Genomic DNA, 23,668 nt, shown 5'->3' on the forward strand with positions numbered 1-23,668 from the left:
GCCAGCCCCCTTTAACTGCTCGAACTGGAAGTCCCTGCCTTTAAATCCTCATCGAACCTTTCTGTGTGGGTTTGCGTTTGTGTAAAGTTTACTTTCCATCCGAGGTGACGCTCAGCTGGTAAGGCAAGTATTTTCATTTGTCTTTCAACAATATGCTGGTGTTTATGTCTCCTCTAAATGATCCTTTGACCACACGCACTGAGTTGTTAGCGTCGTTAGCTTAGCCTCGCTAGCCGGAATTATAGCCTCGCAAAGCTGAGGTTAGCACGGGCAGCTAACAGTTTCTTGACGACAACGTTGTGTTTGCTTCGCGTCGTTGAAGGCGTCCACTTCCGGTTTACTGACACCTGTCACCGCATCAAGTCAAAGGTCAATACATCAGCGCAAGTCATAGCACGCACACGTTCCCCGTTTGTTGTGTGCAGGCGTCTGATTGGGTGCGCGAAGTTCCTGCAATAGTCCAGTCAGTGTTGTCCGTAGTATGGGGCACGCCGGCTACAGCCTTGACTGGCACTTCTTGACAAACAATAGACTGCTCGCCACCCAATCACAGGGCAATTACAAGAGCTGTGTGCACATTCATATACATATTTAATCGTATAAATATGTGCTGATCGCTGTGGAAACCAACGGCACAAGTCCACAATTGATTTGCACTTAAAAATCACTGCCCTCTCATTTACCTATGAATTGTTGTCCAAGTGTAGTATTTTATTTCAATTTGTTCTATGAATGCTTGTTTTAAGTTGCGACTATAAGTTAGCGGCCAGGTTTCTTAAAGCAGCTTGAGCATCACAAGTCCAAGGAGGAATGCGCTTTGTGGGCCCTTAAGCTGCTGTTTTTATAATTGCCCCCTTGTTTTCCAAGGCTTTTGATTCCATTCCTCCTGCCTTGTGACTCACAATGACAAGCGGTGTGCGTGTTCACTTTTAAACGTTGCGTCGGCATCATGCACAGTCCAGATTTGTTGCACTTTCAACTTCCTCTTTCTGCCGCATCAACACATGACAAAAAAGTGGAAGTCAGGCATTCAAATCACTTTTCTCGCAAAATTTTATACATCACTGAATACCAACTGTATATGAGCCTAACATATTTGTGACTTGACCAAAAATCATAACTTTTGTGTTTATTGCACAGACTAAAGTGTCGTTGCAAACTCCCAAATGTCCCATCGGCCCCTCGACGACATGGCAGGACGCTAGGAAGCCGGGGCTAGCATGCGACACTGGCCCAGTGCGTCCAGGTGGTGGCGCTGCTGAGTGGCGTACGTGCGAGCCATGGACGAGTTCGGCAGTAGGACGTACGGCACCAGCGGCCTGGACAACAGACCTCTGTTCGGGGAGACGTCGGCACGGGTAGGATGGCGCTCGCTGACTTTCCAGTAAATTTCCATGGGAAGAAATGTTGAATAGCTTGGCCTCAGCAAAGTCCTGTTAGCTTAATGCTAACACGCCATACATGGACTTGCGAAAAGCATCAATGACACGGTGTTACAAAACTAACACAAATGGTGCAGCAACACATGGAGACAGACTAAAAAAAAAATACTCACAGGCCTATATTCTTTTTCTCCATGTAGTCATGTGTTGCCATGGAAACGCTGAATGATTTGATGTTCGTCACGTGATCCAAGTTATTTTTTTTGTCCCAGGATCGCATTATCAACTTGGCAGTGGGAGGATTTACGGCTCTTGTTGTGCTGGTATGTGCGCATCGCCGTGTGTGCGTGCGTGTGGTTTTGTGAGTGTCAGCTATTTGTCTTAACATCCACTCAGCTGTTTTTTATTCCTAAAACACTTGAGTCAGCACTTTGTATTCCTAAGATTAGGCCTCACTACATTTTACAGTTTTCTTTTTATAAACAGTGATTTATAGCAAGGCATTTTTTAATATGACAAAGATTTTAAATTTCAAGATCGTCAGGGAAGTGATCCAATTTCACATAATTGGTCCCAAAAATATTTTTCTCCTATAAATATGTTAATGGAATCTTTAAACATTTATTTCCATCGTTTTGTTTTGTACTTTTTTGAGTACAATTTTCTGTTACGACATTTCAGCACAGTGGTAATGTTCAAACGGCATCATGCTGCAGGGGCTTGAACTTTTTTTTCCATCCAGTCGAGCACATTTTTTCAATACATTTCAGTTGTGTCTGTTTGTTTTTGAACAGTTATCTAGGCGCATTTTATTTATTTTTTAAAAACTTTTATGTTTAATATAAGCATATTAGCATTTAAGCCTACAATGCAACTGTATTGTAATGTTCACTATAATGGCAGTACTTTGAGACCTAAGCATTTTTTTAAGTAGTACTTGGTTTAAAATGCTTGAAGTGTTGCTCTATATAACGCTACGTTGTACTTTGTTATACTCTTATCTTCAAAATTCTAAACATCTGTATAGGAGAAGCCCAGTGAACACTTAAGTAGTCACGGCTCTTCACTTTTTCCACATCTGTATTACAGCTGTAAGAAAAAGATGAATTGAATCCATTCTTCTTTATGATAAGTTTGGATTTCTTTCTTTTGGAACTCAGGCCGTAACGCGCCCTGAAGACTTGCCGGATGCAGTGAATGATGACGTGATTGACTGATGCGTTTACCTTGCAGGTGACAGTCATCAGCTCCTTCGTGTTCCCTTCGTTGCCTCCGCGCCCGCTCAACGTTTTCTTCGCCGTTTGCATCCTGCTCGCCTGCGGATCCACCATATTGTTGGTACGCACGCAAAAACCCTCTTTGTCAGTTCCGTAAACAAAACGGTTCATTTGCTCCTTTCCTCTCAGATCTTCTGGTACCGCCAAGGCGACCTGGAGCCCAAATTCCGTAACCTGATCTACTACAAGCTGGCGTCCATCGTGTTGCTGTGTCTGTGTGCCAACCTCTACTTCCACGACGTCAGGTGAGCCGTCGACGTGCGCCGGGACTGCGAGGCGCGCCGGACGGACGGGACCTCTCGATGGACCGGACCGGACGTGTTTACACACTGGGAAAGCGAGACATAAAAGCACTCCTGTCCCGCAGCTGTTTGTCGTTTGTCTGATGAGCCTCACAAACGACACAATGAAGCCAGCCCTTTAACTCTGTGGCTTTTTTGGCTTGCTGTTACCATGGCGACGGCAGCCAGACTTGTAGGAGGGGACACAGTATGGAAAGCGGTTCAGCATTTAACCCATATTCTTGACATCCAGCTTAGGTACTAGTTCACTCGTTGTCCTCACTAGTAAGACATTTTAGCACCATAGTAGAACGACAGTCTTACAAAAAAGAAGAGAGAAAAATCCACTACTAGTAACACTTTTGACCTGCTAATATGCATTTAAACATTACGGGTAAACTAAAGTGCTGCAACAGAAACACTAGTCATGTTACACGCTAGTAGCCAACTGCACTCTACTAGTAGCACTAAAATGTCTACGAGTAGTTTTGCCTCACAATCAACATGTAGTTCTAGTATTATGCCAAAGTTGTCTTACAAGTGTACAGAAATGTCCTAGGGTAGTGGAAAACATGTTATATGTAAGACAGTTGTTCTACTGGTGCGCTAGATTTGTCTTACTCGTGAGGCTTTTCATGATGCTGATTTCCAGCTTCACTCGTAGGCTCTTTGTCCTCAAGAGTAGGAAAACGACTGTACATATTACCAGTGAGCCACTAGTTGACATCCATGTGTGACTAGTACCACTACTGACATAAAATTCAATGAGTTAACACCTAGCGTTTTACTACTTGTACTAGTAGTGGGCAGATGTCCACCAGTCCATAGTTTTGCCTCACTAGTAGCATGTAGTTGTCCTACTAGTTTGCCATACAGTAGTGGATACAAAACTACGATTTTCTCCTAGTGCGCTGAATTGTCTTACTAGTGAGGACAAAGAGTATACTAGTACATAGATGAAGCTGGATATCAAGGATAAGAAAAATCCTGAAACGGTTTTCCGTGGCACAGAGCCCAAGGCGAACCTAATTATGCAACTTTATTTTCTTCTATGCCAAATGTAAACTCTTTCCGCACATTCCAGGTAGCTTAGCAGGGCGGCGTGTTTGCATTTCTAATCGCAAGCTCTAGTCAAAAGGTACACAGAGCCTTGTGATAGGTTGTCGAGAAGAATGGAGAAAACACGCGTACCTCAGCACTTCCAACTATGAATAAACACTTCTTGCGCTTATGTGCTCCAACCAAAACACCACAAAGGAGTTTTATTTTTTACATTTGACACTTTTAGCGTTTTCTCTGTTCCCACACGAGAAAATGAGCCCGAAGAGTAAAAGCTCACGACGACTTTAGGATTGTCAAAGCCATGTTTTCGTTTTGTTTTTATTTAATATTTGAAGAAATAAATAACCTGTAACCTGAACTCAACCGAGTCACCATTTCTTCTTCATTCCATCACAAGCCCAGAAACGTTGTCGTTATTTTGAAAAATTGGCACTTGTAAAAAGTCTTCATATATTTAAAAAAAAAAAAAAAAAAAAAAAAAAAAAAACAAGCTTGACTTCCCAAGCTCCTGGTCCTAGTCGCACCCATCCTGGTTCTCCAAGATGGGATCTGAGGACAAAAGACAGAAGCGTCAAGTGGCAACACCTGGACCCGCCGATCGCGCGTCGCGGGCGTCACCTGTCAGCGTGCTGCCCACATTGGGAGGGGACACGATCAGGACGGCGCCGCCAGCGGCTATCCCAGAATGCACCTCGGCTGCGGGCGAAGTAAGCTGCTAATCAAAAAAATCTTAGAATTAGGAAGAATCTGATTTTCCCAATATTTATTGAGCCCATAAACACAAACAGCCAATAAACACAAACAGCACAGTTTCTCACATTTAGGAATTTAGAGGTATATTTCTGAGTAAAAACAACATTGTTTTCTTCTACTAAACTAGTGAGAACGTAACTCCCAAATACAAATAATGTTGAGCATTTATTTGCAGAAAATATGTTTTTTCAAAAGCTCAATACCAAAAGGTCCAGTGTTCTCAGACATCAAATAATGCAAACGTTTGAATCAACTTCATAATTCAAGAATTGAATCCTTTTTCCTCACACACTTTTTTTCCTCCTTTTCATTGCATGGTCAATAGTTGTTCATTACTTTTGATGTACTCGTAACACTGTTTTTGCCATCCAGTTGGCCCTACTGCAAGAGGATAGTTACAACCACAGCAATGTTTTTTATTCTTATTATTTTTTGAAATACTTTCACTGGTTTCAAAAGATTTGCTTCAGGCTTCCTCAGTCACTTATGCAGTAGAAAATGGTCTGTGTTTGAATTCAAGAAACACTGGATTGGAATGACAGTCTTTTGGAAAGAAACATTTGCAGTGGTCTCTTCATTTAGGATGGCGCACCACCCAAAAACAAATGGACAAAAAGTACAGATACTCAAAGAATGATCTCTGAATGGCATCAGGTGGATCAAGAGGTTAATTGGACCTTGTGTCATTTAGTGGTAGGAAATTTAATCATTACATTGACATTATTTCTCATGAATAATAATTCATGAGAACAATGAGAGAGTGTTTGGGAATCACTGATTGAGCTCACGTCTCAAATGTCTTCAGTCAACATCTCAATAACGTTTTGAACACTGCGGGCACCTTGTCAGTGAAGCCGTCCGTCATTGGCTCCTCACTGTCTTTTTCCGAATGTTCCAGAAGACCGGAAGTGTCGAGACGTTCCTCCTGCCGCCGTCCCTCTGTCTCCACGATCAGCGACTCTGACGCCACCGTCTGGATGATGACGCCATCGCTGGCGCACAGGCCGTCCGTCTACAAAATTGTTTACATTAAAGAATATATACTGTATGTACACTACTGACAAAATGTTTTGGGTATTTGGTTTTTGGGTGAAATGTCAGGATGAACCTGAAATGCACGATAACCTTTCCAGCTAAACTTAATTTGACCCTTTAATGTTGCAGTCTTATCACAAGAGAAAACGCTGGAAGCAGTTTGGACGCACCGCCAGGCTGTGAAAGATGATGTGCTCGTGGGATGCGGAGGAGGAGCTCGTCGTCAAGGTAACTGTGTTGTTACTGGCCAGGCTGAGGGGCAGACCCTGGCTGGACGTGGTCTGAAGCAAGTACGTGCCCGGCGTGCTGGTGGGCTGCAGCTGAAATGACTGACGGCAAAATAGCGTCATCAGTAGATCGTCATCATCATCAGTTACACACATATGTGTGTGTGTGTGTATATATATATATATATATATATATATATGTATATAAACACACACATATATATATATACACATATATATACATATACATACATACATATACACACATATATATGTGTGTGTGTGTGTGTGTGTATATATATATATATATATATATATATATATATACATACACACACACACACACACACACACACACACACACACATATATATATATATATATATATATATATATATACATACATATATATATATAATTCTCTCTTTTATCAAGTTAATACTGAAGGACAAAGCTCTGTAAAGCAGTCAAATGTTCTGCCTGTCATTCATCTTTATGGTTGTAAGCATGAGGGGACCATCCATTTTCTTTACCGCTTATCCTCACTCGGGTCGTGGCCTCTGGAGCCTATCCCAGCTATCTTCGGGCGGGAGGCGGGGTACACCATGAACCGGTCGTCAGCCAATCGCAGCAAAAATAAGTTATTATATTCATAATTTTTTTTTTAATTAATTGGCCCATTAATCGGTTATTGGAATTTCATTCTGCAAAATATCACAATCGGCCTCCAAAAATCCATATTGGAACATCTTGCCAGCGTTCAGCTTCACTTACCGGAATAATCTCAAAGGCCTGTAGCGCGCCGGCGTTCAGCGTGATTGTGTCAACCTCGCCGCCGGCCGCCGAAGAGTCTGAAGATCACGACGCAAGCCACTCAAAGGTCAGAGTTCAAACAACTGGCCCCAAACGATGCGCCGAATCTCACCCAGGTGCGCGATCTGCAGCGGGATCTGCAGCGCCGCCGAGCCGCCACCGCTTTCCTCCAAGCGACCCACGCGGATCTGCAGCGAGGAGACGGAGGACGGGCTGCACGATCCGCCCGCCGACTGCGAGGATGACATCATCACCTCGTGGAGCGCCTTGAGCAGCACTGGAAACACACAAACGCGCACATGTCGGCATGCAAGTACTATTCGATATAGTTCATTAAAAAGCCCAATAAATTTGTATTTAAAAATGTATTTGTGTGCATTGGGGACTGTTGCCCCCCCCCCCCCCCCCCACTCAAGCGGTGGCGTATCTGAAGATCTCATCAATAAAATTTTGGCTGGCAAGACAAAAGCTAAAAAATAAAGAAAAATAATCAACCAAGCAACGGCTAGTAATTAGAGGTGGGTAAAAATATCGATTATTAATGCATTGCGATAGTCCCCCTCAATTGCCATTCAGCAAATCCTGAGTCAATACACCTCTTAGCCAGTTGGGGGCGCTAGGTATTTGATTTGCAAATTTGAATTGAATCGCATCTGAAATAATCTAAATTGAATTGTGCATTACTTTAACAATACACAACCCTACTAGCATCTTTGAGGTACAAATTACTTTTGCTCGATGTTAGTGCGAGGGTAATGTTTTAAAATAAGCCTTTTGAGTCTTTTAGGATCAAGTTTTTGGGAATATTTACAGATTAAACTATCAACATCGCCAATTGTAAACATTTTAGGGGCGTGTCTTGGCTCAGTGAGGGTCGGCAACGCGGCTCTGGACGAACAATTGACTTGCTCACCCGGGAACGGGATCCCCTTGTGATTGGCCACTTGTCTCTTGATGCTCCACCACTTGGAGCGCAGCCACTGAGGCGAGCGCACGCTGCTCCAGCCGCCCGCCAGATCTTCCCACTTGATTTCGTTCTCTTCTTTCACGTCCAGCTCCAAAATCCTGGGAACGAGAAAGATCTTGGCAAAGAACAACAAGCGTAATCGCGCCTCGATTTGCGATACTTCATCTCGTTGACCTGCGGGTGAGGTGGAGGTCGTCGTCCTTGGTCCATTCGGTGCCGCCGCTGTGCTTCCAGTTGAGGTAGTTGAGCCACTTGGAGCGGCACTGCTTCTCCGAGCGCGTGGCCACCCGGTTGGCCACCGAGGCCCAGGACACGCCCCCTGTCACCGCCGAGCCCGGAGACACGCCCGCCATCTCGTACACCGCCTCGGCCAGAAGACGCTCCTCCTCCTCGCTCCACTTGCCTACGCAAAACCCTTCCGGCATTTATTCCGCATCAGCTTCACCTCTGTGTACTAGTACACAGCAGTAGTAGACAATTCAGCTCACTCGTAAAACCTATGTCTTATGAGTAAGGTCCCCCCTCCCCCCACACACACACAACTGCCTTTTACTCCTGTATGACATTACTGCTAGTAGAACTAGTCGAAAGATGACTGTGCACATGAACAGCAACTGCATGTTACTGGTGAGGCAAAACTGGGCGGTACATGTGTGTGCTACTAGTGAAGTGCCGGATGTTAAGTAGTCAAATTTTATAATGTCACTAGTACAGTGAACCCTTGCATATTTTTGTGCTAAGGTCAAAGCGCCATCTTGGTGGCAAGGAACTAGAAAGTCAGTTGAGGAGCTTCATTTAGACAAAAGTAGTCCTTTTCCGCTATCTTCTTGCCAAGGAACTATCGAGGTGAGTTTAAGAGTTTCATTTTGACAAAAGCAACGCTTTTCCACCAATTTGTGGCATTCATGGCAATTATAATTTTTTTTTTTTTTTTTGCATCAGTTACTTGCGTATTTTCAAAACTCTCAACGATTCTCCAGCAAATAACAAGCTTCACTGTACTAGTAGTTGTCAAATAGCGCCGTTTTGCCTCACCAGTAAGATGTTGTTGTTCTACTAGTGCACAGCAATGTCATACAGTAGTGGAAAAAACGTTACTTGGTAAGACAGCCATTCTACTAGTGCTCCTTGATGTTCTACTCGTGCGCTGAATATGTGGACCGATAAGCCGATTCAGTGAGCTCGTGGCTTCGTACCCGTGTTGCACGTGTCCTTCATCAGCCGACAGCGGTCCTTGACGGACGAGGCGCTGCGGCCCAGCGCCGCGCCGATGGTCGCCCAGTCGTTGCCGTGGCGATCCCTCAGCCTGAACATTTCGCGGGTCAGCGACAGGTCAGGTCAGGGTTCTCGAAATTATCGCGAGGAGCCGCTCATAATTCTCACGCCAATTTAATAAAAAAACACCGACATGCCCTTGGAATTAAATATTTGCAGAAGAAAAAAATAATCTAATGTTATGATAACAAATGAATATTTTGAAAAAAAGTTGTAATGACATGACAATAAAGTCATTTTTATCAAGAATTTTTTTTTAATGAAAATAAAGTTGAGAAACAATATTAAGGTCAAAACTGACGAGGGAGGAAAGTCCGATTTTAACAAGTGAATTATTTTTTTTATTTCAACTCATCGTATTCGTTGATTCTGTAACATTTTAATTTTCATCCTGTAAAATCAAACTTGAATGGAGGAAGATGATGACAGAAGAGAGCTACTTACCCTTTCAACTTCTCTATCTCTCCTGGGGTGTACCTAACCACACACACACACACACACACACACACACATGCGCGGGCCAGATATCAGTGCGCACATTCATCACGACGTCACAGTGGTCTTCCTCACTCACTTGCCGACGTGGTTGCGGTTGTCGTACATGCGCAGGACTCGTCTGTAGACGGCGAAGAGCGGCCTGTTGAGGCCCGACGCCACCGAGCGGTAAAAGTCTTTGCGCTCCTCTTTGGACATCTCGAAGATAATTTCGGCCGGGTCCTCGATGCCGCGACCCTGAACGCACACCCGCGAGCGCATGCACGCACGCGCACACACAAACGAGTGAACGTCGGTGTCTTGGCTGCCGTCGATCAAATGATGAAATGCCGTTGAGCGACCTTGACGTATTGTTGGATGTTGCTCATGAGAATGTCGACCTCCTCTTTGGACCACATTCCTTGTTTCCACTTGTGACCTGACAGGAAGGAAAGAAAAACGCTCGTTCAACTCATTGCCTTCACCGCCGCTTCTCAAACTGGGGTCCCCGGAACCGCCAGGGGTCCGCAAAATCATTTTTGACTTGATGGAGTCAAGTGTGATGTATCCTGAAATATAAGTTTTGCTTTGGCACCCCATCTTGTGGCATCTTGGTGCCAAGGAACTATGCTCAAGTGAATTGAGGCGCTTCATTGAGACAAACGTAGTGCTTCGATGCTGTCTTTTGGCATCGACAGGCTATTACAAATCTTTTTGGGGATGACATGGCCTTATTTGCAGGGAATAGGGACCAAGCACTAAAATGAAATGAAATGAAGCTCCTCATCTCCCTTCAACGTAGTTCCTTGACACCAAGATGCCACAAGATGGAGTCCAAAAACAGCAAATAGTGGAGGACAGATTAAAAAAAAAAAAAAAAAAAAAAAAAAAAACGTTGAATCTGTGACTCTGCGACTCGCCAGTATGTGAGGGAACACGGTCCAGTATTTTGTATACATTTGATTCTTTTTTTGTCTTTTCGTCAACGTGGGGATGGCTGGATCCAAAAGGTTTGCCAACCGCCGGCCTACACGTCCCGCTCGCCCTTCGAATGGCGTCGTTACCTTTGTTGGCGAGGGTGTCTTTGTCTTCTTTGGTGGTGAACCAGGCCTGACTGACGGCCGACACTTCCGCCTTGTCGTCGGGCGACAGAGCGGCGCCGCTGTCGTCGCACAGGACCTGCAGGCACGCCAGCGCACAACTGTGAGTCGGGTGCGGAAATCGCAGGATGTTAACGACCCGACCTGAATCTGCGCCACGCCCTCCTGAGCCGCGGTGTCGTCCGGCGCCGTTGTCGTCATGGTAACCTCGAAGCTCTTGCGGGTCTCGGCCGCTGAGGGGAGACAACGGCTTGGTGTCACTTATTTTCTTTACAGGTAAATGTGAAAATGAGTTGACCATAAATCCAAAGTTTACAACACGTGGATGAATCTTCTGCTTTTGCCTATTCACTGTAGATCTACTCGCATCGTGTCCAGACATGTTGTCGCCAGCCGGCATCGTGTCTGACGTCCGCACAGCATCTCACTCACCCGGCATCGCGATGAGAGAAAAGGACGCGTCGGAACCTTCCGGCGAGGCGCGGGCTTTCTTGGTCGGCGGCTCGCCCTCTTCATCTGCACGCATGCGCACGTGAGCGCCGTATTGTCGTGCGTGCGAGGGCGGAGGCGAGGGCGGCGACGTAGCGCCGGCGGGGCAACGCAGTACGACGCTGGCCTCGCTGTCCTGCGTCAGTGTGAGCGACTTGAGCGTCTCCGGCGCGGCGCCGTCCTGCTCTCCTGCCGCCGCGCTCATCGCACGCCTGCGCTACAAGTAATGTCAACACACGTGCAAGACAGAGATTATTGTTAAATAATCGGTACATTGATTTCTTGTAAAAACAAATTGTTTGAAACAGTAAAATATACATATTTTTTCTATGCATCACAATGTAAGATGTCCTATTTTCTATGTCAGAAGAAGAAAGACCCACATTTTTCTTTACACAAAAAGCTTTTCATCTTGCATGCTTTGCATTGATTGCCTTTCAACTGTGGAAGAGGACGCGTTATGTTTGACTCAAGTTGATGTTTAATAAGGACTGGAAGGTCTATTAGCCGATAAGCAACATTCTATTCAAAATTTGATTTGTTCCTGTCTGATGGCTACGGTGATGAGTTGCTCTCGACACCGCTTCATTGCTCTTATTTGTCTTGTATTTTGGTGCCTTGTAAGTCTGTGAGGCCTGGGCATCTTGTTTGGTGTATGGCACAAATTAATAAAGTAAAAAAAGCTCTACAAATGTTTGCATGAAATAAAACAGTGTATGTAAACAATTGAACATTAACAATGTTATACAATGATCCATTTCGTGACATTCTATGGAATACTTTCAAAAGTATTTTTCAACAAGTTTAAGTCTATTTGAAGGAGTTTAAATGTATTTAAAGTGTGTAGGAGGGGTAAAACGGGAAAAAAACATGTTTGTATCTGGTTTTTCGATATTGCGGTTTTTCAGCCAGCCAGAATGATCAAGCTGCCCACTGGCGCCCTCTGTTGTTTAGGCTTGAAACAGACTCTATTCAAAGGCCAACTCGGTAGAACACATGTAAGTCGTTATTTTTACAGCAGTTCACGCCACAAAGTGGAAAGCGATTTTCATTAATCACTTTATGGAGTCCATGTATGCATAGGTTTTACTTGACGTTGTCTTTTGTGTTTTGCATGACACAAAGCTACGTCGAGACCTTTCCACAAATGCACCGACGCACACACGGCAACAGTTTTGTAGCTGCTTTCTTCAGTCATTGAAACGCAAAACAAACATTTATGATGCTAATCGTTAGCTTCCAGTGAGCTAGCCCCGCTACGCTAAAACGAAAACGCTACGCCGCCATTTTAGTGCCCACGGAGCAGCTGATGGCGTCTAGCGTGATCCGAACGATTAATATTCGAGCCGGTGGACGTTCTGGTGGCGTGCGACAGAAAGTCTTTTCTTTTTTTTTTTTTTTTCTTTTTTTTTTTTAACTGTTGAATGAAGTACTTACTTCCTGTTTTGGGTCCGGGAACTTGCTAGTTGCCAGGATGAAGGCAAGTGCCAGGATGCACGACGTCCAAATGTGGGCCAGCGGGTTGCCAGATATCGAAGATACCCGTCAATATATAGCGAGTCTTAGCTCACTACCAATGCGAATTAAATTAACATAACACTAGATGTATCAACTCTTACTTGAAAAGATTCAATGTACGTTGAAAAAAAATCTTTAAAAAGCCGATTAAAATGTAATTTTCGTAAGACGCAAACGTGGCAACCATCTTGTCCGCCTGATAATATCTTCCGCTGCAAACAAGAATTTGGCTCACATTTACGGAATATAAAGAGTAGTACATGTGAATTAGTTATAGATTTATATTCGATATTTTATATCCTATATTTCAAGTAGAATGCATGATTTATTAACACGTTCGTTGTGTGCGTGTTTTTAAATCGAATGTTCCGTTGTTGTTTGCAGCGGAAACGAAAGACGTACGGAACCTTCAAGTTGGAGAAATCTAATGGCGGAGTTATCTTCCATCTGAGTAAGAAATGGAAGAAAAACCGGCGAGAGTGTAAGTAACGCCGCCGAACCTTTTAGTTAACCTGCGATGTAATTCATGCCTCGAGTAAAAGTTGCGCTTTTGTAGCTTGGTGTGTGGGGACGTTGAAGGCAAGCTTGGAGCGCTCTTCAACAGAGTGCACAGCATCCAGAAGAAGACGGGACAGTTTGACGTGAGCGAGCTGCAATACTTTTATCGAAGCACCACTCAGTCTCAGAGCTGTTGAAAGGGTGCTCTTGGTTTCTTCCTGCAGCTTCTTCTGTGTGTTGGAGAATTCTTTGCATCGACACCGGAAGCCGAGGAAGAGTGGCAGCAGTACAAAAGTGGAGCAAAGAAAGGTACATTTGTTTTGACATTGAGTGAATGGATTTAATGTCAACTGTTGTGCTTCCTCAGCCCCCATCCACACGTACATCCTGGGCGCAGGAAGTCAGGAAACGGCCAAGAAATTCCCCAGTGCGGATGGCTGCGAACTGGCTGACAACATCACATACTTGGGTGAGAAACGTCGGCCCTCTCGCCAGGCTCGGGGTTAGGTCTGGGCGTTTGCCAATACGCGGTGGGCCTGTGCTCCAGGTCGCCGCGGCGTGTTCACGGGGGCGTCGGGCCTCCAGATCGCGTACGTCAGCGGGCGCGAGGCCCCGCGGGAGCCGGCGCCCGCCCACTGCTTCGGCCCCAAAGATCTGACAGCCTTGCTGGACCCGCTGACCGGCAGCAGCAAGTTCCGAGGCGTCGACGTCCTGCTGACGTCGCAGTGGCCGAGGGGGGTGTGGCGCTACGCAAACAACCCGGTAACCGTTAAAACGACATCGGGCCGTCCATTTTGTATATTGCGTGACCTCGTTCGGGTGGCGGGTAAGCTGGAGCCTGGCCCAAAACAAACTCAATCGAAACCGATGTCATTCTGATCGTTCCGCTTGCAGGAAGTCAACACAAAGTGTTGTGGAAGCGGCGCCGTGGCCAAGCTGGCAGACAAACTGAAGCCCAGATACCACTTTGCCGCGCTGGAGGGCGCTCACTACGAAAGGTTACCTTACAGGTGAGCTCAATAAGACCGAAATTGTGATGGCTCTTCTGGTGATGTCCTACTAACCCCCCACCCCACACCCCCCAGGAATCACGTGGTTCTCCAGGAAAACGCTCAGCATGTCACTCGCTTCATTGCCTTGGCAACCGTCAACAATCCTGCCAAGAAGAAGGTGAAAGGATGTCGAGATCACGCTAAGCTCGTTATGAAGGCGAGGCAAACATTGGTGCTCAAGGGCCCCGTTAGATTTTTTTTAAACAGATGAGAATGCTCATTTGTAGTGGTTTACAATTTAAATTATATTTTTAATACATCTATAAAAACATTTCAATAAATTCACTCAATTTTTGATTTCATTAGCTATTCTTATTATATTAAATGTTATCTGTGAATGTTAAATTGTAGTTTAGTCTTATTTCAAATTAAGATTTTTTTTCTCAATTTAAAATTTGTACTGTACATTTGTATTTCAAAAAACGTTTTATATTAAAATTATTTATGAAGCAATATTTAATTCAAAATAGTATTTTTTTTTTTTAGTTTTGTATATATTATATTCATCCGTAAATGATCTATTTTATTGATTGCATTCATCCTGAATCATATCTAAAAAAAATAAAATAAAAAAATGACCATTCATTTAATACAAAATGAATGAACCAATTTTAGCGGGGGAAAAACCCTACATTAATGGAATAAATATGACACAGCTCTCGATAATGTAAACGTTTGGCGGGCCGGCTTCACGTGTGCCGACGTGTTTGTGCGCGCAGTACCTGTACGCCTTCAACATCATTCCCATGAAGACGATGGAGCCGTCGGAGCTGGTCAAACAGCCGCAGGACGTGACGGAGAACCCCTACAGGCGGCTCGCCAAAGACGAGGAGACTCTGAAGAGCGGCTCGGGCGCCGGCGTGGAGGAGGAGGTGCGAGCGCCGTCCGCTTACGTCGCCACGTCGCCCTGACTTCTTCCCGCTTGTTCTCTGCCCAGGAGCCGAGCCCTCAGTTCTTCTTCGACCTCGGCGGGGGGGACGGACACGGCGGCGGGCGCGGCCGGAAGAGACCGCCGGACGGAGACCGGTCGGCACGCAAGCGACCTCGCGAGCGCCGTAAGTCACATCAGATAAATTGACGGCAAAATGGTGAGCATCCGGGCGCCGTTCACGGTCTGATGTTGGCAAAAAAAAAAAATCTTGTGTAGCGCTTCCCCCCGGGGAGTGCTGGTTCTGCCTGGCGAGCCCTCAGGTGGAGAAGCATCTGGTGGTCAGCATCGGGACACACGTGAGTACGGCGTAATCCGCCACCTCGCGGCAGTCCGCGTTCTTCACGTGACCTTGCGCCGCAGTGCTACCTGGCGCTGGCCAAAGGCGGCCTCAACGCGGGACACGTCCTCATCCTGCCCATCGGACACTACCGGTCCACGGTGGAGCTGGCCTCCGAGGTTCTGCGGGAGATGGACGAGTACAAGGCGGCCCTGAGGAGCTTCTACAAGAGCCGCGGGGAGCGCTGCGTGCTCTTTGAGAGGAACTACAGGAGCCAGCACCTGCAGCTTCAGGTTCCCTGCCAGCTCCGGTCGACTTTCATCCAAAAGGCTTCAAGTCAAGCGGCCCTTTTTATGTCTTCGGGGGCGGTGGTTGTTGGTGCCACCAAACATCAACAAAAAGCCTCAACCATTAGAAACCACAATAACAATCATCCAATCGCCAATAAGTCTTCCACAAAAATTGGGAAGCCACCCCTCCCCCCAAAAAAAATCTGTCAGTGAATCTACAGGTTCCCAACTGTGAGTAGGCGGGGGGGGGGTCCACTGGATTCCACGTGAAACGGAAGCCTTTTGGATTAAACATAAAAAAACAACTGACCTGGATGTCAGACAGACAGTCTACAGCGAAATACAAAAAGTTTTGAAAAGCTTCGTGCTTTTCTTGTCGTCAGGTGGTTCCGGTGCCGCCGGACCGCTGCCCCGGCGCCGGCCTGAAGGAGGCCTTCGTGGCGCAGGCTCAGGAGCAGCAGATGGAGCTGGTGGAGATTCCGCAACACAGCGATCTCAAGCAGGTAACCCGCAGCGCGCCATTTCGGCAGCGGCTCGCTCTGATCCTCGCCCGCCGGCGTGCCTCGTAGATCGCGCCGCCCGGCGTGCCCTACTTCTACGTGGAGCTGGACTCGGGCGACAAACTCTTCTACCGCATCCAGAGGAATTTCCCGCTGCAGTTCGGGAGGTGAGCGCCACCTTCGGCCAACTTTCCGCACGACGTCGGCTTGAGGGTTGTTTTTTTTTTTTTTTTTTTTTTGGTTCGCAGGGAGGTTCTGGCCAGCGAGGCGGTTCTGAACATTCCGACCCGAGCCGACTGGAAGGAGTGCAGACAAAGCCGAGCGGAGGAGGAGGCGGCGTCCGCGCGGCTGAGAGACGCCTTCCGGCCGTACGACTTCGCCTGGGACGAATAACTACATTTGTTTTTTTACGTTCGATTGTTGTTTTTCGAGTGTAAATCAACTCCGATTTTCACGACACGTTTTGTTTTGCCAGCCAATCACGGGGCCGCTCGTCCTCCGGGCTGCTGAACGTCATCACGATTGAACTTTTTTTTTTTTTTTAATTCATTTATTTGGCATAAAAAGTTCAACACAAAGTAAACAACATAAAACATTAGTTGCAATAAAATTCAAACAAGCTAAATGTTAGCGTGTTTCGTACATAAACACTCCGCCAGAAGACGTGCCGAGCAAATTGAAAATTTTTTTGTGCCCGGCGCAACACAGAAGTGAAGTGGGACTCGAACGCTCGCCGACTTGGGCGCCACGCGCTCACTCGTCCAACGTGGCCGTCCCGCGTGCCCCCGCCCCGAGCGGTGAGTTAAAAAAAAAAAAAAAAAAAAAAAAACCCAAGTAGTAAAAAAAGCATTGGTTACTAAACTGAAGGCGGGAGCGGGCGCCCGACGGGGTTAAACAAAGTCTCTGGATCGCTTGATGGCACAGCAGAGCATCATGCTGAAGATCATGCCAAAGATCTGAAACAAACAAATCCCAATTCCAAGTGAGCCACAATGTGCGTGCGTGCCGATGTTTGCGCGGTCCGCCCGCTCACCATGATGACGCCGATGCCGATGCCCACGCCGCCGATGATGTGCAGCTTGTTGTTGAACATCTCCTCGATGGCGGCCGGGCAGCTCTGACACGCGCACGAGTGAAAAAAAACAACATGCCCGTTATCCAAACAAGCGGAAGCGCGCTCACGGCGTTTATGGGATGTCAGCTGGTGGTTACCGTGGTGATGAGCACCTCCAGCCCCTCCTTCTTGGGGCAGATGTCCTTGGTGGCGTCGATCACCGTGCCCGTTGGCCCGCAGCAGTTCAGCTGAGGGCGGGAAATAGCCGCCGGTGAAACAGGAAGTGGTACAAGAGAAAAGCACTCAATTGCGGTGCCAAACACTCACTCGTGAAGTTTACTTTCTAACGAAACTAAAAAAACTACATTGTGGATTCAAAACAACTTTTCCTTGGGAGTCAGTTTAGCTTCATGCCAACAAACGCCGCAAAATTCCATAGATGGGCTCCCGAATAGCATTGGCGTTCTCTACCAATTTTATTGAGGAGGGCCCGCCCCCGAAGACTAACGTCGCGGCGGACTCGTTCTTACGCCGAAGTGGATGAGGCGGAGGGTCTCCTTGAGCGCCTCCTGCCTGGTGTCCTTGTAGTTGGTGTACGTCTGCTTGTAGAACTCGGTCACGTCGTCCACCACGCGATCCTTGTTGGACAGACCCCAGATGCCCGCCGCCACCTCCACGGCGAAGATCACGAGCAGGAACAGGAAGAACTGCACCGAAAAATGACGTCTGGTCAAACTTTTGTGCTTCATTTTTATTATTATTATTATTATTTTTTTTTAAATCAGGTTATTCGGAGGGGGAAGAAGTTTGGAAGTAAAATTGCATCACATTTTTGCTCCAATGAAAAAAAAATTCATTAAAATGTGACATTGTATTTTTATTTGACTCATATTCTGTATTTGGTTGATAAAAAAAATTAAAATGATGGATCGGTAGAATTTGTTTTCAATGTATTTTTTTTATTTTACTAGTTATTGAAAGTTAAGTAAAATATGTTAAATTTTGAGAAAGTAAAACTTTTAAATGTTGTATTTTAATTTAGTTTTGAATTAACCTTTGTTTTGTTTGAAAAGATTCCATTTGAATTTAATTTTTTTTTTTAAAGATGAACAGAATTTTTAATATACCAATGAATACAGGTATTTATTTTATTATGTCATTTAAACAATAATTTCATAAATCCCAAATTTAAAAAAAATTAACCAATCAGTTTTAGGGGTGAAAAATAGATCAATATTACAGTGCCGGGACATTCATAGGTTTTAACAAATCATGATTATTATATGTATAATTCAGTTAAACTAAATGAATACAAAAAGCAATCCATTTTAAGGAAGAAAACAAAAAAGCAGCCAGATGAAGCTCATAGTTGAGCGTTGCGCTCGCAAATGCTCAGCGGGCCACACGTGAATTTGAATGGGAAGCAACTGACCAATCCCAGCATGCACGGCGACTCCTTGATGGCGCCGCAGCATCCCAGGAAGCCCACCACCATCATCAGCGCTCCGGCCGCGATCAGGATGTACACGCCTGCGAGCACACGTGACTTTTCATTCATTCATTCATTCATTCAACTTTGTCGGGGGGGGGAAGACATTTTTTTTTTTTTTTTTGCAGCTTTCGCGGTCGAACGGGTGATTTTGAGGACGCTCGTCCACAAGCGTCACGGGGCCGCGGTGACCTCGGCGCCCCTCCCGAGCCCGCCTCCACAAAAGACGCATTCCGGGCCGGGACAAAGAGCCCGCTGTTCGCCCGCCGGGCGCTCGGTCGCCAACGACGCCTCATCTTGTCCTCGCGTGCCCGCAATCGCCTCAAATCGCATCTCGGTTGGTTTTGAACCAAAAAAAGGCAAATGAAGAGCAAGCGGCACATTTCTTATTCTATCCTGGAAGACAAAGATCTTATATTGACCATTACTTGGATACATTTCTGTAAGACACGACTAGGTTATATATGAATAACCTCTTATTGTTTTAACAGTTGGACGACATCCATTTTGACTGCTTTGATCATGTGAACCGTGTCATTTATTGCCACATAAAACAATATATTTATTCATTCTGATATATTCATTTCCCAAATCCTTTTTTGTGTTCAAATAAAGGAAGAAATCCATGATTTGGCCGACATTTCTTGACCGATTCAGACTTGAAACCGTCCAAATGTTTCCGGGCGTGTCGGGAAGAGAAACGCCGCCATTTGCGTCTTTTCCGCGACCGGCGAAAAGGCCCTCGGGGCCGGCCGGCGTTCTTACCCGTGAAGAAGACGGAGGGCGAGTCGTCGCCCTCAAACAGTCCGGACGTCCTGCTGTCGAAGCGCAGCCATAGCCCCACCGCCAGCACGCCCGTGCCGGCCAGCTAGAGGGCGACAAGAAGCAAACGCATCATCTCAGAGTCGGCCGAGCGAACCGCCATTTGGAAGCAAAGACAAGAAAACGTTTTGGAACTCGAGATTTCGCTCATTTGCTGCTTTGTACGTTTCTGCTCGTCAGCTGGAATCCGTTTGTTCGCCGCCGACCGACGTATTCGTCGACTACGTTTTTCGGTTTCGTACAGCTCGTCCGCGAATACGAAGTTTGCAAACCACCGTCATGACCGACGCATCCCTGACTTGAAGATCAAGATTGGGGGGGGGGGGGGGGGGGGGGGGGGCAAATCTCGGCTCGTTGAGGCACCCGACACTCCCGTAGTAGCGTTTACTCCGGTTGGAGCAGATGTGAGTATATATACACACACAGTTCTGTGTCGCAGTAGGTCATAGAAAGTGTGCGAACGCCACAAAAAAAAAAAAAAAAAGCCGTGCGGTGAGTCATCGGGTTTCTGAGTTGCACATCTGTAAATCCATTTTTGCTATCAAAAGCCATTTTCAGTTTTTTTTATAGCTTGAGGTGTTACAAAAGCAAAAAAACAGCGTCACTCACTTTCTTTTCACAAAGAGCTCATTTTCTCCGCTTTTTGTTGAGAAACTGGTGAAATCAACCCGTTTGACTGCTGATTAGTTATAAAAGGAAAAGGGTAGGAAAAAAAAAATCTCATCTGGCGAACGACGAGAGTCTTGCGTTCTGTCGATTTTGAAAGATCCGTCAAAACGCTCCAAAACGTCTGCCAGCGAGCGAAGCAGCTCGCTGGCAGACGGAACTTGTTGTCATCCATCGAGTTAGCACGCTAAGGAAGTTAGCATGAAAATACAAAAATGATGATTAGGAACAAAATGGCCGCAGGCGAGAGACAAGTCGCGAAGCAACGAGTTCATTTGTCAAACGAGCTGTGAGAATGCGGAGCAGGTGAGCCCCGCTGCCTCATGGGAAATGCAGTTGCCAACTCGAGACAAACGCAAACGTCAGGAGGGCTGCCATGTAAACGATATAGTCGAGCAAACAATGTGCAACGGACGGACGGACACGCACACACACACACGCACACACTTAATTGCTCGAGAGCGCACACGCATAATTAGTTTGCTTTAAAGCACACAAGTCGAGACAAAATTTGAATCCTGGCGTTGTTTTTTTCGCGCCGTTGACTTGAAGTCGTGTCGACGTACCCAAAAGAGGACGTTGAAGATGAAGAGCAGGTACTTGACGCACTGCAGCGCTCCCATGACCACCGAACTGACCTCGAACACGCAAACTAAATCCCAATTTGCACTTGAACACTCGCACACAAGCAACTGGTGTGACTCAACGAGTGCAAGTCGACGACAAGAAGAAGAAGAAGAAGAATGAGGAGGAGAGGAAGAGGTGGGAAGTTTCTCTGGGAGCCACACCCTGCCCTCGCTCACCTGGGAGGCCAAGAGGGGGAGGGGGAGGGGGGGGGGGAGGGGGAGGGGGCGGGCGCGCCAGGTGACCGGAATCAGACAGACACTATATACTTCAATAACATTATTTACACGGTTGCATATTTAGATCATGACGACGACTCTCGGTTCACGCCTCCCTCATGTGACAACGGTCGCTTTGTCTTCCCCCCTCCCCCACAAAAATATAAATAAAATACAAATTAAAAAAACAAACATCCTCCCACGTCTTTCCTTCAACTCAACAATTCCATTGAACGAGCAAACTGATACTAATGTTAAATATCAAAATGTTGAAATGAAATGTTAAAAACAACACGTGAGAGCTGGCCAGATGACACAAAAGTTTCATATTTATATTCATTATTCTGATACGTAAACGGATATGTAAACATATCAGAAAGCAACAAGAAAAAAACGGACACTCAGGTTGAAGAACCACGAATGTTAAACATACATTTTTTTACGAACATTTATGAAACTAATTCATGTTTGACAATGTTATCCAATGACAGAGACACTTTTGTTGATAATATCGTAGTTGATATCGTTCACGAGTAATACACTGAAAGTCATTTTAAATAGGAATCATAAATCAGCAACGCCCAGTCAATAAATCGCAAGGGAAACGGCGCCGTCTGGCGGACACCAGTTACAATCACACCCTCCAGTCATGCAAGATTTTGACTTCTTCAATTTGAACCCTTATTTTATTGCTTTAGCCTTTTAAAAGTAACTAATAAGTACTGAAAAACAATAACACCTTTATTAATACTTGGTCAAATACAGGTGTTCAATTTCCTTGTGTTGTAAAGTTAAACAATTGAGCATTTTCTAAGTGATGACGTTGTTTGCTAAATGTCTGCTCCAGCAACGCAAATAATGGCATTACACACACAAGATTAAATAGTGTGACAATGTTTGAATTGAACGGAAACTTATGCAAGCGAATTTGTGCCATCTGAGTTTGAATTTGAATTTGCAACAGCGAATTTTGAGCTGCAAAATCCAAATAATGTTCAACGAAAACGCTCACCCAGAAGATAAAGTTGAAGACGAAGAGGGCGTACTTGACGCAAAGCTCCCAGCTGCTCAGAGCCGTCATCTTCTTCGTTTTCTTCTTCTTCTTCTTCTTCTCCTTCTCCTTGTTGTTCTCGAGCGAGTGCCCAAGTGGCGGACGGTCGTCCGAGCATCTTGTGCCTTCGGAGGGCGTGGCCCGCGCGGCTCGGCGCAGCTCGGCTGTCTTCGGCTTTTTCCGCGGCTGGAAAGGTCAACACAAAAAGTCGTTGGACCAAACCGCTGTTGTGGGCTCCCCGCTGGCCTCGCTTGCTTTTCGATGCAAATGTCATTCAAATATCGAATGGAATTGATTGCAAACATCAAATTGCACCTTTTGGCCAATGGAAACCCACGAAAAAAAACCGTGTTTTCACCCTGTTATGTACTGGATTGAATCACGCAATTTGTGTCGAATGGGTTCATTCCACATTCAACACTTGAAAATTGGAGTTATATTTGTATTCATCCATTTTTGGACAAGCAGGGCAATTTGATGGACGACTTATAGTTTCCCAATGATGTGTTTAATGCTTTACTTTCATGGAGCTAAAAAATAATAATTGGAAATTCAATTTGGATTTGAATAAGTCGAGACATCAAAAGTGGCACAAGTACAACAGCTGTACTACTAGCAATATTTTTAAAAAGCTAGTACTGAGAATTTATACATATATATATATCATTATTTTTAATATTTGTTCCAATCTGCCCATTGTGCAAACACACTGGTTACAAATATTGTTGTGATAAAAAGGTTAAAAAAAAAAATCAAGTTTCTTTTTATTGGATATTTTCTACTAATGACAAGAACTGTCATGAGTTCAAAACTTTGTGCTGTTTAAATAATAATAATAATTTCAAAAATGACAGACTATGTCTGTATGTGGCCAACAACAAGCTCAAAGGGGAAAACGCCACCAGGAAGAACTTACCTGACACGCATGACCTCATAGGATTGAAAAGTTAAGTCAAACACGCAGTCCAAGATATTTATTGAAAAATGGGCAGCCTTGTTAAAATCCCAGCCTTTCTTGCCTACGACCGAAGATTAATTACACGCGCGTGGAGCATCATAAACCACTGCACATACACTGCAATTAAAAACCTTTGGGGCTGAATACTTTTCATAGGAATAGTGAGTCATGTTTTGGCGCTATTGTTGTTTTTACACAGAACTAAATGATGATGAACTCGTCATCCAAACGTGCTAAGAAATCATCGACACTGCACTGCAGTGAACACGTTTAAGTCTTTGTGGCTCCGCAGAGTATTTCTTATAACACCTGAAAGATGATTTTGTGTCCGTGTGTGTGCGGTTGCACAAAAGCGCGAGTGTCCCCTTTGACAAACAACCTTCCTGCTGTGCGAGCGTTTCCTTTTTTTCTGTCCAAAACAAGTCGTCCTTCATGTCCTCACAAAGATTCCCTTCACAGCTCCCCTCGGTGTGTGAGGGAGGGAGGCCGAGAGGACATTTTCTGCATGTTTCCGCGTTGAAGTCGACACAAATGTGCGACTGCGAGACCACAATGTCTCTGTGTTATTGCGAAAATGAAACATTA

At 45.5% G+C, this 23,668-nt stretch overlaps 4 protein-coding genes and 1 long non-coding RNA gene across 12 annotated transcripts; 3 read left to right on the plus strand and 2 right to left on the minus strand.

The window, feature by feature from the left end:
• On the plus strand, nt 1-4,360 carry tmem243b (transmembrane protein 243, mitochondrial b). Its single transcript, XM_061668315.1, has 5 exons — nt 1-118; nt 1,141-1,358; nt 1,655-1,705; nt 2,616-2,720; nt 2,789-4,360. Exons 2-5 carry the CDS (start codon nt 1,281-1,283, stop codon nt 2,906-2,908), a joined length of 354 nt encoding a protein of 117 aa, XP_061524299.1. The 5' UTR covers nt 1-118; nt 1,141-1,280; the 3' UTR covers nt 2,909-4,360.
• Nucleotides 958-12,858, minus strand: dmtf1 (cyclin D binding myb-like transcription factor 1). Of its 5 annotated transcripts, none has more exons than XM_061668307.1 (17): nt 12,573-12,858; nt 11,079-11,347; nt 10,791-10,879; nt 10,611-10,725; nt 9,909-9,985; nt 9,647-9,804; nt 9,517-9,549; nt 8,994-9,103; nt 7,972-8,200; nt 7,744-7,895; nt 6,943-7,107; nt 6,792-6,868; nt 5,961-6,119; nt 5,597-5,767; nt 4,621-4,717; nt 1,556-4,551; nt 958-1,466 (listed from the first exon to the last, which is right to left on the minus strand). In XM_061668307.1, the coding sequence occupies exons 2-16, from the start codon at nt 11,338-11,340 to the stop codon at nt 4,517-4,519; spliced, it is 1,929 nt and encodes a 642-aa protein (XP_061524291.1). In that variant the 5' UTR covers nt 11,341-11,347; nt 12,573-12,858; the 3' UTR covers nt 958-1,466; nt 1,556-4,516. The 5 variants fall into 5 exon arrangements, with proteins under 5 accessions (XP_061524291.1, XP_061524290.1, XP_061524288.1 ...); XM_061668306.1 differs by having other exon boundaries at nt 11,079-11,352; XM_061668304.1 differs by lacking the exon at nt 12,573-12,858 and adding an exon at nt 11,519-12,517 and having other exon boundaries at nt 4,621-4,714.
• LOC133397432 (uncharacterized) lies at nt 5,491-7,208 on the plus strand. Its single transcript, XR_009767614.1, has 3 exons — nt 5,491-5,800; nt 5,920-6,018; nt 6,947-7,208. It is a non-coding gene; the product is annotated as an uncharacterized LOC133397432 (long non-coding RNA).
• cwf19l1 (CWF19 like cell cycle control factor 1) lies at nt 12,625-18,184 on the plus strand. Of its 3 annotated transcripts, XM_061668308.1 has the most exons (15): nt 12,627-12,769; nt 13,038-13,134; nt 13,210-13,294; nt 13,376-13,460; nt 13,519-13,620; nt 13,699-13,913; nt 14,046-14,161; nt 14,237-14,321; nt 14,923-15,075; nt 15,141-15,258; nt 15,351-15,430; nt 15,495-15,704; nt 16,085-16,204; nt 16,271-16,368; nt 16,450-18,184. In XM_061668308.1, the coding sequence occupies exons 2-15, from the start codon at nt 13,112-13,114 to the stop codon at nt 16,592-16,594; spliced, it is 1,635 nt and encodes a 544-aa protein (XP_061524292.1). In that variant the 5' UTR covers nt 12,627-12,769; nt 13,038-13,111; the 3' UTR covers nt 16,595-18,184. The 3 variants fall into 3 exon arrangements, with proteins under 3 accessions (XP_061524294.1, XP_061524292.1, XP_061524293.1); XM_061668310.1 differs by lacking the exon at nt 13,699-13,913 and having other exon boundaries at nt 12,625-12,769; nt 14,923-15,258; XM_061668309.1 differs by lacking the exons at nt 12,627-12,769; nt 13,699-13,913 and having other exon boundaries at nt 12,852-13,134.
• Nucleotides 16,903-22,232, minus strand: LOC133397430 (CD9 antigen-like). Of its 2 annotated transcripts, none has more exons than XM_061668312.1 (7): nt 22,087-22,232; nt 19,510-19,612; nt 18,688-18,785; nt 17,786-17,962; nt 17,414-17,503; nt 17,235-17,318; nt 16,903-17,157 (listed from the first exon to the last, which is right to left on the minus strand). In XM_061668312.1, the coding sequence occupies exons 1-7, from the start codon at nt 22,153-22,155 to the stop codon at nt 17,092-17,094; spliced, it is 687 nt and encodes a 228-aa protein (XP_061524296.1). In that variant the 5' UTR covers nt 22,156-22,232; the 3' UTR covers nt 16,903-17,091. The 2 variants fall into 2 exon arrangements, with proteins under 2 accessions (XP_061524296.1, XP_061524297.1); XM_061668313.1 differs by lacking the exon at nt 22,087-22,232 and adding an exon at nt 20,799-21,039.
• Between the last annotated feature and the right edge of the window lie 1,436 nt (nt 22,233-23,668).

This window comes from Phycodurus eques, chromosome 22 (genome assembly GCF_024500275.1).
Source record: "Phycodurus eques isolate BA_2022a chromosome 22, UOR_Pequ_1.1, whole genome shotgun sequence".
Classification (NCBI taxonomy): Eukaryota; Metazoa; Chordata; class Actinopteri; order Syngnathiformes; family Syngnathidae; genus Phycodurus; species Phycodurus eques.